Consider the following 21,348-nt stretch of genomic DNA (forward strand, 5'->3'; position numbering starts at 1 on the left):
GGAAGGGAAATTCTCTCCTGTAAGAGTTAATATGGGAAAACAATTTCTCCTTTCCACTGATGCTTTCCAATCCTTGTTCCACAAAAAAACCCAAATTTTCAAAAAACATTTTTCATTGGGACAAAAAAGTGAGGTGAAATCTTCTGAAGAGGAGGAAAGACAGCAAAACAAATGTCACAGGGGTGATAACCCTTCCCTATGTTTTCCAAAAAGCTTAGAAAAGATTTTTTGGCTGGAGCTAAACACGTTAAAAATGTTCAAAATTACAAAGAGATTCTACTTAACAACAAACCTACAGTCCCTGTCTTGTTTGCACCGCCTGTATACTGCTGTTCAGAGTATATAGGGCCTGGTGGCCCCACACCTTTCCTTATTTTAATTTGGGTGCGGGGTTCCCCTTAATATCCATACAAGACCCAAAGGGCCTGGTAATGGACTGGGGGGTACCCATGCCGTTTGTCTCACTGATTTTCATCCATATTGCCATGACCCGACATGACATTAAACCCGCAAGCAGTTTTAAATGAGATTTTTTCCTTTAAAAATGACATTTGGTGCAGGGACTGTTCTAAACATGGGAAACACGCGTCACTTTACAGGCATACTATAGACACCCCCCAGGTACGATATTTAAAGGAATATTTCACTTTTTTTTTTTTTACTTTAAGCATCATTAAAATCACTGCTCCCGAAAAAACGGCCGTTTTTAAAAGTTTTTTTTGCATTGATACATGTCCCCTGGGGTAGGACCCGGGTCCCCAAACCCTTTTTAGGACAATACCATGCAAATTAGCCTTTAAAATGAGCACTTTTGATTTCGAATGTTCGAGTCCCATAGACGTCAATGGGGTTCTAACGTTCGTGCGAACTTTCGGTCCGTTTGCGGGTTCTGGTGCGAACCGAACCGGGGGGGTGTTCGGCTCATCCCTAGCACTGATAGGCGGCACTGCTGGGCACTGATACGTGGCACTGATACGCAGCACTGACAGGCATCCCTGGTGGCACTGGCAGTGGTAGGCATTGTGAGTGGGCAGTGATTGGCAGCTGCCTGGGCATTGATTGGCAGCTGCCTGGGCACAGATTGGTATTTCCCTGGGGGTCTAGTGGGCATACCTGGTGGTCCATGGTGGATGTCTTCCCTGGTGATCCTGGGTGGGATCCGAGGGGGGGCTGTGCTGATAATCAATTAGCACAGACCCCCCCTGTCAGGAGAGCAGCCGATCGGCTCTCCTCTACTCGCGTCTGTCAGACGCCAGTGAGGAAAAGCCGATCACCAGCTCTTCCTATTGCCATCGTGATCAGCCATGATTGGACACGGCTGATCACGTGGTAAAGAGTCTCTGTTAGAGACTCTTTACCTAGATCAGAGTTGCGGTGTGTCAGACCACAACAACGATCACCGCGATGCGTGCCTCTGCTCAATATTATTATTATACAGGATTTATATAGCGCCAACAGTTTACGTAGCGCTTTACAACTTGAAGGTAGACAGTACAAATACAATACACTTTAATACAGTAGGAATCAGAGGGCCCTGCTCCTTAGAGCTTACAATCTAAGAGGGAAGGTCAAGAGATACAAGAGGTAATAACTGTGGGTGATGTGCTGATTGAGAAGATAAATGTACAGTTGTTAGGTGGGGGCCAGATAGGCTTCTCTGAAGAGATGAGTTTTAAGGGATCGTCTGAAAGTGGATAAAGTAGGAGAAAATCGGACGGATTGGGGTAGAGCATTCCAGAGGATGGGAGAGGCTCTGGAGAAGTCCTGAAGGCGAGCATGGGATGAGGTGACAAGAGAGTTTGAGAGCAGGAGGTCTTGGGAGGAGCGAAGAGAACGATTAGGTTGGTATTTTGTGACTAGGTTAGAGATGTAGCTGGGGGCCAGGTTGTGGATGGCTTTGTAAGTTAGTTAGTATCTTGAATTTACTTCGGTGACTGAGTGGCAGCCAATGGAGGGATTGGCAGAGGGGTGTAGCAGACGCTGAGCGGTTTGTGAGGTGGATGAGCCTGGCAGCAGCGTTCATGATGGACTGAAGTGGGGATAGCCTATTTAGAGGCAAACCAATGAGCAGGGAGTTGCAGTAGTCGAGGCGGGAGATGACCAGGGAGTGGATTAGAAGCTTTGTGGTGACATTGGTTAGGAAGGGGCGTATCTTGGAGATGTTGCGGAGATTGAGGCGGCAAGTTTTGGATAGTGATAGAATGTGGGGTCGAAAGGTTAGTTCAGAGTCCAGGATTACACCTAGGACCTTGGCATGGGGAGATGGGTTGATAGTTGAGCTGTTGATATTGACAGAGAAATCAGGGGAAGTGGCACCTGAGGGAGGAAATATCATGAGCTCGGTTTTGGATAGGTTGAGTTTGAGGAAGTGATGTGACATCCAGGCTGATATGTCTGCTAGTAAGTTGGTTATGCGTGAGGAGACAGAGGTAGAGAGAGCTGGGGGGTGGAGAGATAGATTTGGGTGTCATCAGCGTAGAGATGATATTTAAAGCCGTGGGAGGCAATCAACTGACCCAAGGAGGTGGTGTAGATTGAGAAAAGGAGAGGTCCAAGAACAGAACCTTGGGGGACCCCAATGGAGAAAGGAAGAGGAGAGGAGGAAGTAGAGTTGTAAGTGACACTAAAGGAGCGGTGGGATAGGTAGGATGAGAACCAGCGAAGAGTACAGTCACGGAGACCAAAGGAGTGGAGTTTTTTGAGGAGGAGAGGGTGGTCCACTGTGTCAAAGGCAGCAAAAGGATCCAGGAGAAGTAGTACAGAATAGTGTCCACTGGTTTTAGCCATTAGTAGGTCATTTGAGAGTTTAAGGAGAGCAGTTTCCGTGGAGTGTTGAGGGTGAAAACTGGACTGAAGGGGATCAAGAAGTTTATTCATGGTCAGATGGTCAGATGGTCGCTTAGTCGGTTGTAAACCAGTCTTTCAAGAAGTTTGGAGGAGAAGGAGAGTAAGGAGATGGGACGTAAGTTGTTGAGATTGGTGGGGTCCAGTGAGGGCTTTTTAAGTATGGGGGTGACTAGCGCGTGTTTTAGAGAGTTTGGGAAGATGCCACAAGAGAGGGAGAGGTTGAAAATGTGAGTTAGAGAGTGTAGAATCGAGTCAGAGGGTGAGCGTAGCATTTGCGAGGGAGCAGGATCCAGGGGGCAGGTGGTTAGATGAGTGTTAGATAAAAGTTTAGCAACCTCAGTAGTAGTAGCAGGGTTGAATGAGAGAAGTAATGATTGTATCTGAGGACATGGGGTGTTCCATGGGGGATGTTTTTGCGCATTGGCGATCTCCTCATGAATTGTATCAATCTTAGTTTTGAAGTGATTGGCAATCTCCTGGGCAGTGAGTGAGTTGGAGGGTGGAGGCAGTGGAGGACAGAGTAGAGTGTTGAAGGTAGAGAAGAGTTGACGTGGACTGGATGAGAAGGTGTTACTGAGTGTGATAAAGTAGGTCTGTTTGGCAGTGTGAAGGCAGGAATAGTATTTCAGGAGGGCAGATTTATATTGTGTGAAGTCTTCCTGGATCTTAGTCTTATGCCACAGGCGCTCACGAGCGCAGCTGCGTTTTCTGAGACTTCTGGTGTCATCTGTTTGCCAGGTTTGTAGCAGTCGGGGCCTAATTCTGCGTGTAGTGAGGGGGGACAAGCTTGTCTAGGGAGGAAGACAGTGAGCTGTTGTAGATGAAAGTAGCTAGGTTGGGGCAGAACAGAGGTGAGATTTTGTCATAGAGGTGATCAGTAGCAGAGTAGAGAAGAGAAGGGTTGAGGTGGCGAAGATTTCTACATGTAACTGTTAGGCGGTTGGAGGGAGAAGAGGTGGAAGACAGGGAGAGAGCAAAACTAATAAGGTGGTGATCAGAGAGTGGGTGTGGATTGTTGGAAAGGTTACACAGAGTGCACAGATAGGAGAAGACAAGGTCAAGGGTGTTGCCGTTGGAGTGGGTAGGAGCCTGTATCCATTGCTTCATTGCGGACGTCATATGACGCCCAGTCAGGATATTGAAACCACTTTGCCGCCGTCATTCTGCTATATGGCGGGCGGCAAGTGGTTAAACAGAGTTCTACTTTAAAGTTACCCATATAGATGTAAGATGATCATTGTCTGATCTGGCAAATATCATTGGGTACCAACAGTGTGTAAGCAGCCCTGATTCGCCACCAGCAACAGTCAGTCATGACAGCCAGAGGTCTCACCCACCATCCCCCTGTAACAGGAACAAGATTGGGTACACACACATCTGTAACATGGAAAAACTCTGACTGTAGGTTACTCATATTCTCCTGGCCTGGGGCCCTCCTCCAGAAATAAGGAATGTCCAGACATACAGCCTTTTAATGTTCTTTACTATGACAGAGATATAATGTACAGTCCTTTACATCATGACCTTCACTTCCACATTCTCAATCCTGACATACAAATTCTGCACAGTGCATCTCCAACACAAACTTAGAATGGCCACCCCACTCTTTCAAAGTCCTCACTGCAGGTCCCCCATAGGTGGGTTCTCCAGATGAGCTAGTATGGGCCTACCCCAAAGGGTTCTCCTCAGGCTACAGGATTACTATGTTAGTATACCTGGGGTAGCCTATATAAGGCATACTAGCTCCACCCACTATACCCACCCAGGGAAGGGACCTCACTAAAAGGGGTACCAGTCCCCATTTACAAGTGACTCTACCCAGCTAGCCACTTACCGATAGTCCACCATCAAATGACAGCGGGCGGTGTGGCTCTCATTCTGGGTGGAGGTCATATGACACCGCCCAGAATGACCGCTCTTGCGTGGTGGCCTCGCCATGTTGCTAGGACACGGCGTGACCCCGATCTCTGTAAAGAGCTGCGGCTCTTTAACCATGTGATTGGCTGTGTCCAATCATAGCTGGTCACATTTAAAACACGGAGATACTGGTAATCGGCGCTCCTCGCCTCACACTGACAGAGTGTGAGGAGAGGAGAGCTGATCAACGGCATCTCCTCACAGAGGACATCTAGGCATGCAATCAGGGCACTTATAATCAGTGCCCTGATTACAATAAAGCGCCCACATTGCCAGAAGTGAGTGCCCACCAGTGCCAGCAGTGAGTGCCTACAAGTGCCAGCAATCAGTACCCATTAGTGATGCCAGTCAGTGCTGGCTATCACTGCTGCCCATCAATGCCACCTATCTGTGCCCATCAGTGCCACCCATCAGTGCCACCCACCAGTGCCACCCATCAATGCCCACCAGTGCAACATATCAGTGCCCATAAGTGCTGCATATTCGTGCTTCCTCATCAGTGCTGCCTCATTAGTGCCCATAAGTGCCACCTCATTAGTGCCCATAAGTGCCACCTCATCAGCGCCCATCAGTAAAGGAGAAAAATTACTTATTTACAAAATTTACTGACAGAAACTAAGAAAAACTTTTTTTTCAGAGAAATTGAAAACTTTTTTTACCTTAATGCAAGGAATGCATTAAGGTAAAAAAAAATCTTTTAGTTTTAGTATCACTTTAAGTTGCATAGATTTGAACCAATTCCATTGAAATACATGGGCTGCGACTTGTCATGCAACTTTGTGTCCAAAGCTGCATGACAAGTCACACAACTGTGCATGGAGCCTTAGTTCTGCTTTAATAAAAGAGCTGTGTCTTCCAGAAATGGAGCCAAACAGGCATACCTAGTGGAAAGTCTAATCCCATTTACCCTAAATTATCAATTTTTTTTTCATTATGTCAAATCACTTTTAAGCCAAAGGTCCTTTAAAACAATGTAGTCAAATCAATTGATCGCTTATTGCTACCTGTATGGCATTTCTGCATATTGTATTATGCACTGTATCAACTTTCTCACTCTGCTCCATTTTAGTTGGTTTAAAAATGGATTCCGCCTTATCTCATCCACTCCTGGAATAACCATGAAGTCTTCTGCTAGCCTTGTCTTGCAAGCCCAAGAAAAGACCAAAGGACGTTATACATGTGTAATTCGCCAGGGAAGAAGGACCCTTGGGGGAAAGTCATGGAATCTTCGGGTTTTATAAAACTTGCACAGAAATTTGATTTCTCTTTGAACTGTGACGTAAATCAGCAAAAAAGTTGAACTCCGACAAACCGCTAAATACACAGTTGAAACATGTACAGGTATATATTTGATGCCAGGGCTCATTTACATGGGGACGCCTGTACTGCATGAATGAATGCCTTGTTTATGCAGCTAGATCCACCTGGAGCTGCATGCAGGCAGCCCATCTTTATGGGGGCCAGCAGCTGTATGGACACAGCCGCTTCTAATGTAACAGGCGTGCAGAGGGGCAGGTGAGAGGCCCCAAAAGTACACAATGTGTGTTTGGGCATGTGAATTAGTGCTTATACCAAGAATGTGTAATTTTATCTGTGAATTTGTGTGAACCATTCACCTTGCTGTTCATGAAAATAACTCTACTTCACGATTTAGTATTAATGCTTTCTGTATCGGCTCCCTCCTCAATGCTTATTCACTCTCCAAAGACATGGCTGGAAATGGGAGGTGACATAGCAAGCTGCATTTCTTTACAAAGAAGATTCATTGCTTAATTATTTATGTGTGTCACCTGTCTGGCAGTGCAGCATATAGAAAATGTGTATAAAACACATGACAGACTATACAGAATTACAAATCTTATGGCAGGTAAAGTAGTAGCATGTACAGTATGGGGGAGATTTACAAAAACTGGTGCAGCTGTGTATAGTAACCGATTATCTCACTTCAGCTTGTTCAATTAAGCTTTCACAAACCTAGAAGCTGATTGGTTACCATGCACAGCTGCACCAGATTCAGTGCGCACCAGTTTTAGTAAATTCACCCCTATGTATTTCAGTTGTGTATATTTAGTAGGTGTTTGTCTGGAGTTTCACGTTAAGCTATGCATACTTTTTATCACTAAGTAAATATTTAGTTTTTATTGTGTAAGCAACCTGATTTGTTCCATTAAACTGATGCCCCTACATTCTATTAGTGCAGTCTAATTACTGGCCAGAAGAAACTAAAATTGCAAGAATTTAATATATATATATTTTTTTTTTCACATTTTTTTTTTTTTTAATCTTCATTATTTATTAAAGCCTTCAAACATTACAGCTAATCAACAAGACAAATTGCATTATCTGCAGATTATACACGTTACTACTTTACAATACCTCTCTCTAATTACAGATAATCTCCAGGATACCAATTTAACATTCCTAACAGAACAAACAAATGAACAAATCAAACAAAAAAAAAAAAAAAAAAGGGGACCCCCACTCTTCCCCTTTTCTCCGCCCCTCCCCACCATCACTATCGGTCCTCCCCTAAACTTTAAGGCATCCTGTCCATCCCGTTTCTGCCCACGAGTTATAACTTAGATCATTACTATGGTATTCTAGGGGGGGGCCAAAGAGAAAAAGGCCAATCCTGGAGCTGTTACCCAGGGTCCCCATAACTTGGCTAGTATATCTATTCTGCCCCTATTCTTATACACTTGTTGTTCCATTAATATTGTCGCATTTACCTCAGAACGCCATTCCTCGAATACTGGTCTATTAGAAGACATCCATTTTCTAGCAATTATCTTACGAGCTATGAATAGTAATCTGCCAATTGGTATTAACTTGTCCCATGGATATAGCTCTTCATTAACATAGCCCAGTAGACAAGTCTTTGGGTCCATTTCTATATTGGTATTGTAAGCCCCATTAATGGTGGACACAACCTCTCTCCAATATCGAACCAGCTTGGGGCAGTTCCACAACATATGGATCAAATCAGCCGGGGCCTGCTTACACCTCGGACAATCCGGGGTTTCCCTCCTCCTCCACTTATATAATTTTTCCGGCGTCCTATATATAATAAACAATTGAGATAGGCATTGTGTATGTGATATGGATACCAATGGGGCCCTCTTCAGAATATTTTGCCATTCATCCTCTGTTATACCCCCCAGGTCTGTTTCCCACCCCTTTCTACCTGGAGTATTCTTAAAATCCTGATATTTCATCATAAGTTGGCTATAAGCTAATGTAATTAGACCTTTCTTTTTCTCCTTAGCCCCCACCAATAAAGACATCAATAGCATAGATCTTGTATTCATCCCGACACCCTTAAACTACAAGTTAGCTGCATGACGCAGTTGTAAATATTTATAGAAGTTATTATGATGTAGTTGGTACGACTCCTATAGCTCCTGAAATGAACACATAACATTTTGAACATAAAGCTGCGAGATATATTGTATTCCTTTAGAACGCCAGTGCTCAAACCCTTCCAGTTTACATAACTCTTCATAATGCCTGTTCCCCCAAATTGGTAAAAATTCTGACACCCTTACATGTTCCATTATATGTTTCATTTCTTGCCATATTTTATTCACAAGGACCAATGTTGGTCTAGACTGTATACTCGCAAATTATCCCGATTCTAACTGGGCTATGAGATTATAATACGAGCAGTGACTCAGCACAGCTTGTATGGGGTCTCTCCAATCTATCGTCCCCCATCCAGCAAAGTGCTGCATTTGATTGGCGATAAAATACATTCTTGGCTGTGGTACCGCTAGGCCCCCCCTTCCTTAGTACACTGAAGGATAGACAGTTTGATCATAGGACTTTTTCCTTTCCACAATAACTTTTGGACCAGGAGTCTATTTTCTTAAACCATTTTAAAGGAATCCATATGGGTGAGTTGTGTAACACATACAACAGTTGGGGAGCCCAAATCATCTTTATAAGGTTTGCTCGACCCACCACTGATAAAGGCAACTTTCAACAACTCCGTCAGAGGGGGCGGGGTCACTGGGTGGCCCCGCTCTCCGTTATTTAAGAAGTGTCAGAAGAAGAGAAGCGTCACACAGTGGGAGCCTCCCATGGATGCGGAGCGGCCCAAGAAAGAAGCGGGGAAGAAGACGCCGCGGAGGAAGATTCCGGACGAGAACACCGGAGCGAGAAGCAGAGGATCGATAGAAGATGGAGGAAGAAACCGAAGGAAGAAGAAAGGAAGAAGGGAGAAAACCCGAAGAAGATGGAAAGAAGAAGACTTTAAATAAAGGAATTGTCAAAAACTGTCTCTTGTCATTTTTAACATTTTTGACACTTTTTTTGTGAAATGGTAGGGGTACTTTTGTACCCCATTACCATTTCACACGGGGGGCGGGATCTGGGGGTCCCCTTGTTAAAGGGGGCTTCCAGATTTCGATAAGCCCCCCGCCCGCAGACCCCCACAATCACCGGCCAAGGGTTGTGGGGATGAGGCCCTTGTCCTCATCAACATGGGGACAAGGTGCTTTGGGGGGCCGCTACCCCAAAGAACCCTTCCAATGTTGAGGGCATGTGGCCTGGTACGGTTCAGGAGGGGGGGGGCTCTCTCATCCCCCCTCTTTTCCTGCAGCCTGCCAGGTTGCGTGCTTGGATAAGGGTCTGGTATGGATTTTTGGGGGGACCCCACGCCTTTTTTTAAAAAAAAATTGCCACGGGGTTCCCCTTAAAATCCATACCAGACCTGAAGGGTCTGGTATGGATTTTGAGGGGGACCCTCACGCCTTCTTTTTCTTTTTTATTTTGGCGGGGTTCCCCTTAATATCCATATCAGACCTGAAGGGCCTGGTATGGAATTTAGGGGGACCCCCACGCCATTTTTTTTTTTTTTATAATTTTGGTTCGGGGTTCCCCTGTGGGGAAATCCCATGCAGTTTTTATCAATGAACTTTTATGGGTATTGTCGGACCGACAATTCATTAATAGCCGCAAGTAGTTTTAAAAGACTTTTTTCCTTTGAAATGTCATTTTGCTGTCAGACTGTTCTAAACACGGGAAACATGCGCACCTTTAGGCTAGGTTCACACTGCTGCAAATTTTATTGCGAATTTGAGCCGCTGCGATCGCTCAAATTCGCAAGTCATTTTAATAACATTGTTTTCCATGAGTGCTGTTCACATCAATGCGTTGCGAATTTAACCTGCGTAAAAAAAGGGTCCTGTCCGAGTTTGATCCGTGTGCGATGCGAATTCAGCTCCATAGATTGCAAAATTTGCAGTAGAATCGCAAGAACACACAAAGAATTCGCGATGCAAATTTGCAACGCAATCGGATCAAAATCACGCTAAATTCGCACTGCAGCAGTGTGAACTTAGCCTTACAGGCATACTATAGACACTCCCCAGGTACGAAATTTAAAGGAATATTACACTTTTATTGTTTCACTTTAAGCATTATTAAAATCACTGCTCCCGAAAAAACGGCAGTTTTTAAAACTTTTTTTTTGCATTAATACATGTCCCCTTGGGCAGGACCCAGGTCCCCAAACACTTTTTAAGCCTGTAAAATTAGCACTTTTGATTATTCATGTTCGAGTTCCATAGACTTTAACGGTGTTTGCCTGTTCGCATGTTCTGGTGCGAACCGAACAGGGGGGTGTTCGGCTCATCCCTACCGATGGGTGTCTGTCTTTACCAGGGTTACAAACACTATTAAAGTAATTGTGGGGACTATTAAAGTCCCCAAAATGAACAACGGTAGCCCTGTGTTATCTATCAAAAATAAACCTGATGAATTACCTCACAATTATAGGGAGGGGGGATATATATGGACCCAATATAATTTGTGTAGAAAATATTTTACAGACTAATAAAATAAATCTACCTTGTGGATCCACCATCGTGTGCCTGCAGGAAAATTGTAATTTAGATGAAATTAATATACTTGTACCTCTAGCATACGTAGAGTATACAGCATGATACTGAGTAGGGTACATTTTATTCTGTAACAAGGTAACCGTGTCCTGAGTTTAATGTATTTCCTGCAGGCATACTATCGATGGTGAATGTTGACAAAGTACTAAACATAGCCTGTTTCTTAATACGATCCTTAATTCCTCTAATATTCCATGATAATACTAATATTTCAGTCGCCATCTTTCAGTTTACACAAATATAGACTATTATTAGTACTATGCCTATAAACCAATATATACCAATATACCAGTATCCATCCCCACCTAAATGATACATAGTACACCGAAGCAGAAGGGGATCCCAAGCATTTATCCAAACATATATCCAGGGGAGGAGATAAGACCATAAATACAAAAAAAAACTGTTTGAAGGTAGAGCGGGCAGGGGAAGGAGGAAAACAAACAACCCAAAAAAAAGGGGAAATACCAAAAAAGAAAATAATCAGCACATGCATCCATGATTGATGAATGCAGAACCAATTTCCCGCAGGAAGATATAAATGGGGAGAAAAAAAAAAGTTCATCCAGGCTTGCAAAGGGGGCATATTGCCCTATAGCAGGCATGTCCAAAGTCCGGCCCGCGGGCCATTTGCGGCCCGCGGCCCGCGTTCTGGTTTGATGTGGCCCCCACTTGGAATTTACATATACATCCATCTGTGGCCCCCCCAAGCTTGAGCGTGTTATGTTTTTTTTGCTGTGAATATATCTTCTTTAGCTGAACAAATCCCAGAGTGCCGCGCTCATTGTTAGGATGAGCCGGGGGGGGGGGGTGTGGCTGGGCGTGTTCAGAAATCAATGTGCCAAAGCCGCTATGAAGCTGACAGTGCGCAGAGCCAATTACAAGCACTGTGACTATTCCCGATCTCTGCATCTGAAGTCCGCAGATCGGGGAAATGTCATAGTGCCTGTGATTGGCGGTGGCGCTGCGCGCTGTCAGCTTTCTTCCTTGCAGGCTCGAGCACATTGACTTAACAATGAGCGCGGCGCTCGGGGATTTGTTCAGCTAAAGAAGATAGGTATATTCACAGCAAAAAAATAAAACATGCTCGAGCTTGGGGGTCACAGATGGATATACTCGGGGGGGCACAGATGGATATATATGTAAATTCCAAGTGGGGGCCACATCAAACCGGAACGCGGTTCCTTTCAGTCAGTGAGAGGCACTGGTAGATTAGGCTGGCTAAAGAAAAGATTATTATTTAAAAAAAATAATAAACGCTCAAGCTCATCCTTACCCCGAGAGGTGCTTGGGGATTGGTCAGAGGCTAAAGAAGAGATATATATATATATTTTTTTTAAACATGACACGCCTGAGCTCATTGTTACCCTGAACATTGCATCAATGTTACGAAATGAATAGTATTCCATTTGCAATAAAATTTGCATAAAATATTTCATTTGCATTTAATTTTAATGGTTCAAAAAAAGTCAGGCAAAATGGGCGGCCCTCACGCATGTTCACTTCATGAAATCTGGCCCTCTTTGAAAAAAGTTTGGGCACCCCTGCCCTATAGTAAAGAGACATGTTTGTCCAGCCATACTCCATCACACCTCCGACTATAGCTGAACCCCCCCACACACACCCAAATAACTAAATACATTTTTTCCTTCGCGAGACTAACTGCATAGATAGTCTAAATAAGCAATATATTAAGCCATATAACATAAGTCATATACAAAGCCATAAGTAGACCATATAACACATACAGTCAGGTCCATAAATATTGGGACATTGACACTATTCTATTCTTTTTGGCTCTATACACCACCGCAATGGATTTGAAATGAAACAAACAAGATGTGCTTTAACTGCAGACTTTCAGCTTTAATTTGAGGGTATTTACATCCAAATCAGGTGAACGGTGTAGGAATTACAAAAGTTTGTATATGTGCCTCCCACTTTTTAAGGGACCAAAAGTAATGGGACAATTGGCTGCTCAGCTGTTCCATGGCCAGGTGTGTGTTATTACCTCATTATCCCATTTACAAGGAGCAGATAAAAGGTCCAGAGTTCATTTCAAGTGTGCTATTTGCATTTGGAATCTGTTGCTGTCAACTCTCAATATGAGATTCAAAGAGCTGTCACTATCAGTGAAGCACGCCATCATTAGGCTGAAAAAACAAAACAAACCCATCAGAGAGATAGCAAAAACATTAGGTGTGGCCAAATCAACTGTTTGGAACATCCTTAAAAAGAAATAACGCACTGGTAAGCTCAGCAACACCAAAAAACCCGTAAGTCCATGGAAAACAACTGTGGTGGATGCATGCTACAGCATGCCACACCAGGTTACAGCACAAGTTATGGCAAGCTATAGTAGGTCACAGCAAGTTATATATGCATTACACGTGTCACATATACAAAAAAAAAGTCCAAAAATCCAAAATCCAATTTATCCAAGAAAAAAAAAACACCCACCAAAAAAAACAAAAAACAAAACAAAAACCCTACACCCCCCACAAAAAAAACAAAAACAAAAAAGCCCTACACCCCCCAAAAAAATGAACCCCCTACACCCCCCCAGAAAAAAAAAGGGGGGGGGGGATATTCCGGCCATCAAGCAATATGCATACTAGCATCAGAGGCAGTCAAGTATCAAATCAAGTGTTGCTCATTTCAAGTGTTGCTCATTTCTATCAAGCCAATCATTTGTCTCTTTAGGGTCAACAAAAAACATAATCTCTCCTTTTAACCACGATCCGGAGTTTAGCAGGATAGAGCATTGCATACTGGATTTGAAGAGTACGGAGCCGCCTTTTAATATCCATAAACTGAGCTCTCTGCTTTTGGACTGTCACAGAAAAGTCCGGAAAGAAAGAGACTTTAGAGTTGTTAACTTCAATATTCCCCTTGGTATGGGCTAAAGACACTATTTTGTCTCTGTCTCTATAATGGAGCATTTTTTTAAAAAAAATCGGTCGGGGCATATTACCCGGGGGAGGTGGTCTAGCGGGGATATGATGCGCCCGTTCTACCGCAAAGAAGAGTGTGAAATTTTTTTTCTCAAACACATCCAACAACCATTTTTTAATATACTCAGCAGTGTTTCTCCCTTCCATGTGTTCCAGGAACCCAAGAATACGTATATTGTTCCTTCTAAGTCTGTTTTCAATCTCATCAATATGATTTGCATGATATCTAGATTGAAGACCCATTGTCTTAAGTCCCTGCTGTGTACCCGCTGACTCCTTCTCTATATTGGAAACCTTGTTCTCTAGCACTGTCGTGCGATCTCTCACTTTCTGGATGTCTAAATGCATTTAAAGTGCGGTTACAGTTCTGTATAGCAAGACACACATCTTTAAGGGTTGGCTCCCGCTCTAAGATAGAAACATTTTGAAGAATTTAATATTTGATTTTGTGACAGACTTTTCTTTCTCTTGCATCTGCTGCATTAAGACTTGTCAGTCAGCTGTGATAAATTATGTGTATTTATACAAACAAAAACGGAAAATTTCCTATAAAATACTTATCGTAATTTTCCTTTCCTGAAGGACTCCATGGCAGCCTACGAATGGATTAATCCCACTTCTCATACCTCATAGGACCCCACTCCAATAAAACTTTGCTTCTAGTCAGAGACCGTGTTCCATAACTTAGCCTACTCCAGCAAATGGGAGGGAACTCCTGCTGCCATGGAGTCCATCAGGAAAGGAAAATTACAGTAAGTATTTGACAGGAAATTTTCCATTTTCCTGACAGACTCCATGGCAGCCTACGTATGGGAAATAACTAGCCATACACACCCGGGTAGGCAATTGCTGGTCAAAGAAAAAAAGGTTTAATTGGCACCATCAGACAAAATATGTAGACCAAAATTAACCGAAGACAAGGAGGTCGGTTCTACGCAGTAGTGCATCATGAACGTGTTAATTGACAGCCATGAGGCCGATTTGCAAATTACTTCCGGGGCAACATGTCGAGAGGCTGCCTGTGATGTAGAGATGCTCCTGGTAGAATGATTGGTCACTGCCTCCAGAGGAGCCAAACCCTTAGACTTATAAGCCCACTGAATGGCCTGAACAATCCACGCTGCAATGGTTCTGGAAGAAGCACGCAATCCTTTGTTTTTTTCATGGAAGAGAACGAACAGATGTTCAGACTGGCAAAAATAAGCTGTGGCTTCTAAATATTGCTTCAAAACTTCTCCAACATCTAGAGGGTGAATATTAGAGTCCTCAGTAGACCTGAACGTTGGAAGAACAATCTCCTGATTCTCGTGGAAGACAGATGTTACTTTGATCCTAGGAATCAAGACCACTCGATCAAGAAAGAAAGTTAGGAATGGTTCCCCGAATCCCAAAGAACCAATTTTGGAGACACTCTTAGCCGATGTTATGGCCACGAGAAAGGCAACTTTGAGAGAATGGTTTTTAATAGATAACTGATCCATATGTTGTACTTCTCTTCCTGAGAAGAAATCCAGGACAAGGGGAAGGTCCCACTTGGAAAACCTCGGCTTTCTTTGAGGTCTGAGCCTTATTGCTCCTCTGAAAAACTGCCTAGTAAAAGGGTGTCTGGCCCAGGATACAACTGTGAAGGCAGAAATTGCAGAAACCTGAACCCGTAAAGAACTGACTGATAAGGACAGATCCAGGCCTTTTTGTAGAAAACCTAGGATATCCTGTATCTTTGGATCATTACAGGAACCGCCAGTAGTGGAAACATAGTCTGCAAATTTCTACCAAATCCTTTGGTAAACTCTGTTGATACTTGCTCTTCTAGCGTTCAGCAACGTAGAGATAGCCCTACTTGGACATCCTAGTGCCTCCAGCCTTCCCCTCTCAAAAACCAAGCCATCAGATGCAGATGGGTTAGGCATGGGTGAAGAGTTGTTCCCTGCAACAGGAGATCTGGTCTGGAAGGGAGAGGAACTGGATCCCAGAAGCTGAGCTGCATCAGCAGAGGAAACTATGGCCTGTTGGGCCAGTACGGAACTATTGCCACTACTTCGGCTTCTTCCCACCTGAGCCTCGATAGAAAATCGGAGAATGACAGGAACTGAGGGAAAAGCATAGGCCCTGTGGAATCTCCACTGGTTCATCAGAGCATCCACTCCAAAGGCCTGGGGACAACAGCATCTTGTGTAATACCTCTTCAGTTTGAAGTTGCACGGAGAGGCAAACAGGTCTACTTCCGGCAAGATTCCCAGAATCAGGACCCAGTTGAAGATCTCGATGTGGAGTTACCATTCGTTGTTGTCCAGGGAAACCCTTGAAAGAAAGTCTGCCTGGACGTTCTGAATTACGGGGAGGTAAACAGCTATCAGATTTGCCAAGTTCGCCTAGGCCTAGGACATGATCGGCTCTACTTCCCTTAGCAAGGAGAGACTGCGAGTACCTCCCTGTCTCTTGATATATGAAACTACTGTTGTATTGTCTAGCCTTAGGGGAACTGAGGTTCCCAACGTCAAGTGGAGAAAGGCTCCAGAATATTCGACATTACCCCTCGGGATGGGAAATCCCATTTGCCTTGAGCTACCTCCATCAGACAGAGAGCGCCCAAGCCTCTGTGGCAGCCACAGGCAGATTGAATACAGAATCTGCAGGAGAGGGTGTGATAACGTGCTGTCATAGTCAACAAACATCTTAGCTTTTTGGTCTAAAATGTTTTGCATGGGTTACAAAAAAAAATCCAAGACAGAGGAGGCAGCCACACGCAACAAGAGCTAGCGTAGATTCCAAAGATGGCATCGATTCTAGTAGCAAGGGGCACAAGGATTTCAGGCTGTAGATAACAGCTTCATTTGCCAAGTTCGCCTGGGCCTAGGACATGATCGTCTCTACTTCCCTTAGCAAGGAGAGACTGCGAGTACCTCCCTGTCTCTTGATATATGAAACTGCTGTTGTATTGTCTAGCCTTAGGGGAACTGAGGTTCCCGACATCAAGTGGAGAAAGGCTTGTAGAGCACAGAAGGCTTCTTGGAGCTCCAGAATATTCAACACTACTCCTCGGGATGGGAAATCCCATTTGCCTTGAGCTACCTCCGTCAGACAGAGAGCACCCCAGCCTCTGTTGCTGGTATCCGTTGTAACCGGTAGCCACAGGCAGATTGAATACAGAATCTGCAGGAGAGGGTGTGATAGCGTGCTGTCATATTTAACAAGCATCTTAGCTTTTTGGTCTAAAATGTTTTGCATGGGTTACAAAAAAAAAATCCAAGACAGAGGAGGCAGCCACACCCAACAAGAGCTAGCGTAGATTCCAAAGATGGCATCGATTCTAGTAGCAAGGGGCACAAGGATTTCAGGCTGCAGATAACAGCTTCATCAGAAGGCACACTGCAAGCAGCTCCAGAGCCATTAGTGAAGTGTGAGCTGGGGCATCTGGTACAGCAGGACTGTCCCTGCTATGTCTAGAATTAAGACATGTTGCCACTGCATGGTGGTAAAGCAACATAGCTCAGGGTATGAGGCAAGGCCTCAGGTACTCACAATACCCCAACCATTGTAAGCAGGCTTAAGGTCAGACAGTTAGCCCGGGTTCACACCTATGCGAATTAGAGGTGCGTTTCCGCACCTCTAATTCGCACAGCAGGAGAATGTGACTGGCTCCCTATGGAGCCGGTTCACATATCTCCGGGGCGGCTGCAGTGCGCACTGCACAAAAACGCTGTGCGTCTTTGGCTGCGTTTCAGGGCCGAATTCAGGCATAGAATCGGCCCTGATTCGTCCCTGAAACGATGAACAGGGATGCACAGCGCTCCTGTGCGGTCCGCAGCGCATTATAGTGTGAACCCGGGCTTAAAGATAACCAATTCACTGTAGATGTACAGCAGAAATTAACCCGAAGGTCAGAGTTCGATGTGGCATTTTCAAATCACCAGCAGCGGGATGATGCTTTCTCTATGCTGAATGACAGGAAAAAAAGTTAGAGTAGACTTGTGATACTCCATGACAGTGCTTGGACCCTTACATGAACCTTCTCTTAAGGATGGAGTTGAGGTTTATACATAATTAGACATTATTAACCACTTCAGGTCCACCCCATAGCAGTTTTACTGCTACAAGACGGCACCTGTGCGCCGGATCACGTGTATGCATGTAATATATATATATATATATATATATATATATATATATATATATATATATATATATATATATATATGCATCTGCCGATCATCCTGCAGACAAGACAGAACGGCGGTCTGCCATGTCTATCCTAGTAACCTCCCACACTGTACTAAAATGCAGGCTAGGCACACAGTTAACCCTTTGATCGTCCCTGATGTTAACCCCTTCCCAGCCAGTGTCATTAGTACAGTGACAGTGCATTTTTTTTAGCACTGATCACTGTATTAGTGTCACTTGTCCCCAAAAATTGTCAGTGTCAGAATTTCCACCGCAATTTCGCAGTCCCGCTACAATTTGCTAATCGCCACCATTATTAGTAAATAAATAAATAAAAATATCCAATAGTTTGTAGATGCTATAACTTTTGCAGAAAACCAATCAATATACGCTTATTGGGATTTTTTTTTACAAAAAATATGTAGCAGAATATATATTGTCCAAAATTTATGAAGGAATTTGATTCTAATTTTTTTTTTTTATTGGATATGTTTTATAGCAGAAAGTAAAAAATATTGTTTTTTTTTTTTCAAAATTGGTGGTCTTTTTTGGTTTATAGCGCAAAGTGATCAAATACCCCCAAAAGAAAGCTCTTTTTGTGGGAAAAAAGGACATACATTTTATTTGGGTACAGTGTCGCATGACCGTGCAATTGTCAGTTAAAGTAACACAGTGCCGTATCAAAAAAAATGACCTGGTCATGAAGAGGGGATAAATCTACCGGAGGTCAAGTGGTCAAAAATATAAAAGACCTTTAGTGTGTTATATTTGTTTTAATTACTGTGTTACTTGCTTAATGTTACCTATGTTGAATCCACATCCCCATTCCAGGTTTTTTTAACCCCTTCCCGCCGACCGAACGCACATATGCGTACTCGGCTTTCCGGGGTTATACCAGGATGATGCCCGCAGCTGCAGGCATCATCCCGGTACCGTTGTTTTCAGCGGGCGATCGGCTACCCGAATATAACAACCGATGCGGCTAAAAGCCGCTCGGCTGTTATACCGGAGGAGCGGGAGGGGACATCCCCCCCCCTCCCGCCGCCTCCCGCCGCTGTTACCGGGCCTCCCGTGCGATCGGGAGGCCCGGTGTCCGTTCGGCTGCCTTCGGCGGCTGGGGGCGGGCTGGAACGAAGCTGCGAGCGGCTTCGTTCCAGCCGTTCCAGTGCCCCTGTCCCCGCGAGCTCGCGCAGCGAAGAAAACGCATACGGAAGTCGCGCCCGCATATGTAAACGGTGTTCAAACCACACATGTGAGGTATCGCTGCGATCGTCAGAGCGAGAGCAATAATTCTAGCCCTAGACCTCCTCTGTAGCTCAAACCTGGTAACCGTAAAAAATTTTTAAATCGTCGCCTATGGAAATTCAAAGGTACACGAGTGCGTGCAATTATAAAGGGTGACATGTTTGGTATCTATTTACTCGGCGTAACATCATCTTTCACATTATACAAAAAAATTGGGGTAACTTTACTGTTTGGATTTTTTAAAATTCATGAAAGTGTCACTTTTCCAAAAATTTGCGTTTAAAACACCGCTGCACAAATACCGTGTGATAAAAAATATTGCAACAATCGCCATTTTATTCTCTAGATTCTCTGCTAAAAAAATATATATAATGTTTGGGGGTTCTAAGTCATTTTCTAGCAAAAAATACGGATTTTAACTTGTAAACACCAAATTTCAAAAATAGGCTTAGTCATGAAAGGGTTAATTGTTGTGGGAAAGACTGACTGCTTTGTCAGAAGGATAGATTCAGTGTATTTAACCGCTTATGACTGGGCCATAGACAAAAGACGTCCTCGGTCAGAAGTGGAATATCGGGGTATGGCTACAGAAATATGTCATAACCCCAGTATTGCCTTTTTCATCCGGCGATTCTGTTACTGATAGAAGGTGGTCCAAGTGGCTTATTTGCCACTGGATCACACCCCTCTTGCCACTTCCCGGTGGTTCTAAGGCAGGGATCTGCAATTAGCGGACCTCCAGCTGTTGCAAAACTACAAGTCCCATCATACCCCTTCCTCTGGGTGTCATGCTTGTGGCTGTCAGAGTCTCGCTATGCCTCATGGGACTTGTAGTTCTGCAACAACTGGAGGTCCGCTAATTGCATATCCCCGTTCTAAGGCTTACCTGGATGATCGGTAGCCCCGACTGCTGGTAACAGAGATGAGCAGAGGAAAGACGGCTTCCGCTCATCTCTATGGTCTAGGAGGGCTGGATCGACGTCATGACATCACTTCCGGTTCCGACCCAATGTATTTTTTTTTTATCTACTGCTTTATGTTGTAGAGGAGAGATGTGGGGTCTTACTAACCCTAGCTCTCTCCATAAAGAGGACCTGTCATTGCTTATTTCTATCACAAGGGATGTCTACATTCCTTGTGATAGGAATAAAAGTGATAAAAAAAAGTTTAAAAGGGAAAAAATAAAAGAAATTTTTTTTTTTTTTTTTTTTTTTTTTTTTTTAAAGCCCCCGTTGCTCACCCGCAGTTGTGAACACATATGTAGGTCACGCCCACATATGTAAACAGCGTTCAAACCACACATGATGGTATCGCCACGAACGTCAGAGCGAGAGCAATAATTCTAGCATTAGACCTCCTCTATGACTGTAAACTGGTAACTTTTTTTTTTTAAAGCGTCACCTATGGAGATTTTTAAGTACCATAGTTTGCCACCATTCTGCAAGCGTGTGCAATTTTCAATTTAAACAGTTTTTATTAGAAAAAACAAAACAAAATTTACAAATAGAACATTTGCGTAGGAAACGTCAGATGTGGTTGACAATCTTACAAACAGTTATTTGGTCAGACATCCCATTAACATTATGTTACATGGTAAGATACATATTAACATGTATAACATGGAGATAATAAAATTATGCATTATATTTTATCTCAGTACAGATATGATATGGAGTAATGGAAAAAATATTAGAATGCAAGGCACTGGCAAAAAAAAAAAGGGGGTCTTCCTATCGCTGATTTTGGCGTATTTGGATGGGCAGCCTCTAGGCGCGAAGATAAGCTTTTTGTACAATAAATATAATAAATAATATAATAATAATATTATAATAATAAATAATTGTTCACTTCTGTTAACCATGCACTGAACTCGGGTGGGGTGGTCCTCATCCACTGTTTTGCTATGACTTTTCTTGCACAAAAGAGTGTTTCGTTCAGAACTATTTTAGTAAACTTATCCATGTCAGGTTCTGGGTATATTCCCAAAAGACACGGCTTGGGGTGTACAGTAAGGGGAGAACCCATGGTATCATGAAGAAACTGTACAATCTGTGTCCAGAAACTGTGGATCTTGGGACAGCTCCAGAGTAGGTGATAGAACGTTCCCGTTGCCTGGTTACATATCATACAGTTAGCGGGTTGATCACGTTTTTACCTAGATACTCTATGTGGAGTGAGGTAAGAATGGTGAATTATATAGATCTGTGTAAGACGATCAGAAAGTCTGGGAGAAACTAGTTTGCAGGTGTCTAGAGCGTCACTCCATTCCTCATCCTCATTTGCCCCTATATCCTCCTCCCATCTATCTTTCAATGCAGATGCTG

General features: G+C 43.7%; 1 protein-coding gene across 1 annotated transcript in view; it reads left to right on the forward strand.

The window, feature by feature from the left end:
• LOC141139941 (matrix metalloproteinase-23-like) overlaps nt 1-6,948 on the forward strand; it is a 33,417-nt gene extending 26,469 nt beyond the window's left edge. The window contains exon 8 of the mRNA XM_073626566.1: nt 5,834-6,948. Within this exon, the coding sequence (XP_073482667.1) occupies nt 5,834-6,005 (172 nt within the window). The 3' untranslated portion in view covers nt 6,006-6,948. The remainder of the gene's footprint in view (nt 1-5,833) is intronic.
• The last annotated feature ends 14,400 nt before the right edge of the window (nt 6,949-21,348 follow it).

The sequence above is a fragment of the Aquarana catesbeiana genome, linkage group LG04, assembly GCF_042186555.1.
Source record: "Aquarana catesbeiana isolate 2022-GZ linkage group LG04, ASM4218655v1, whole genome shotgun sequence".
In the NCBI taxonomy this organism is placed as follows: domain Eukaryota; kingdom Metazoa; phylum Chordata; class Amphibia; order Anura; family Ranidae; genus Aquarana; species Aquarana catesbeiana.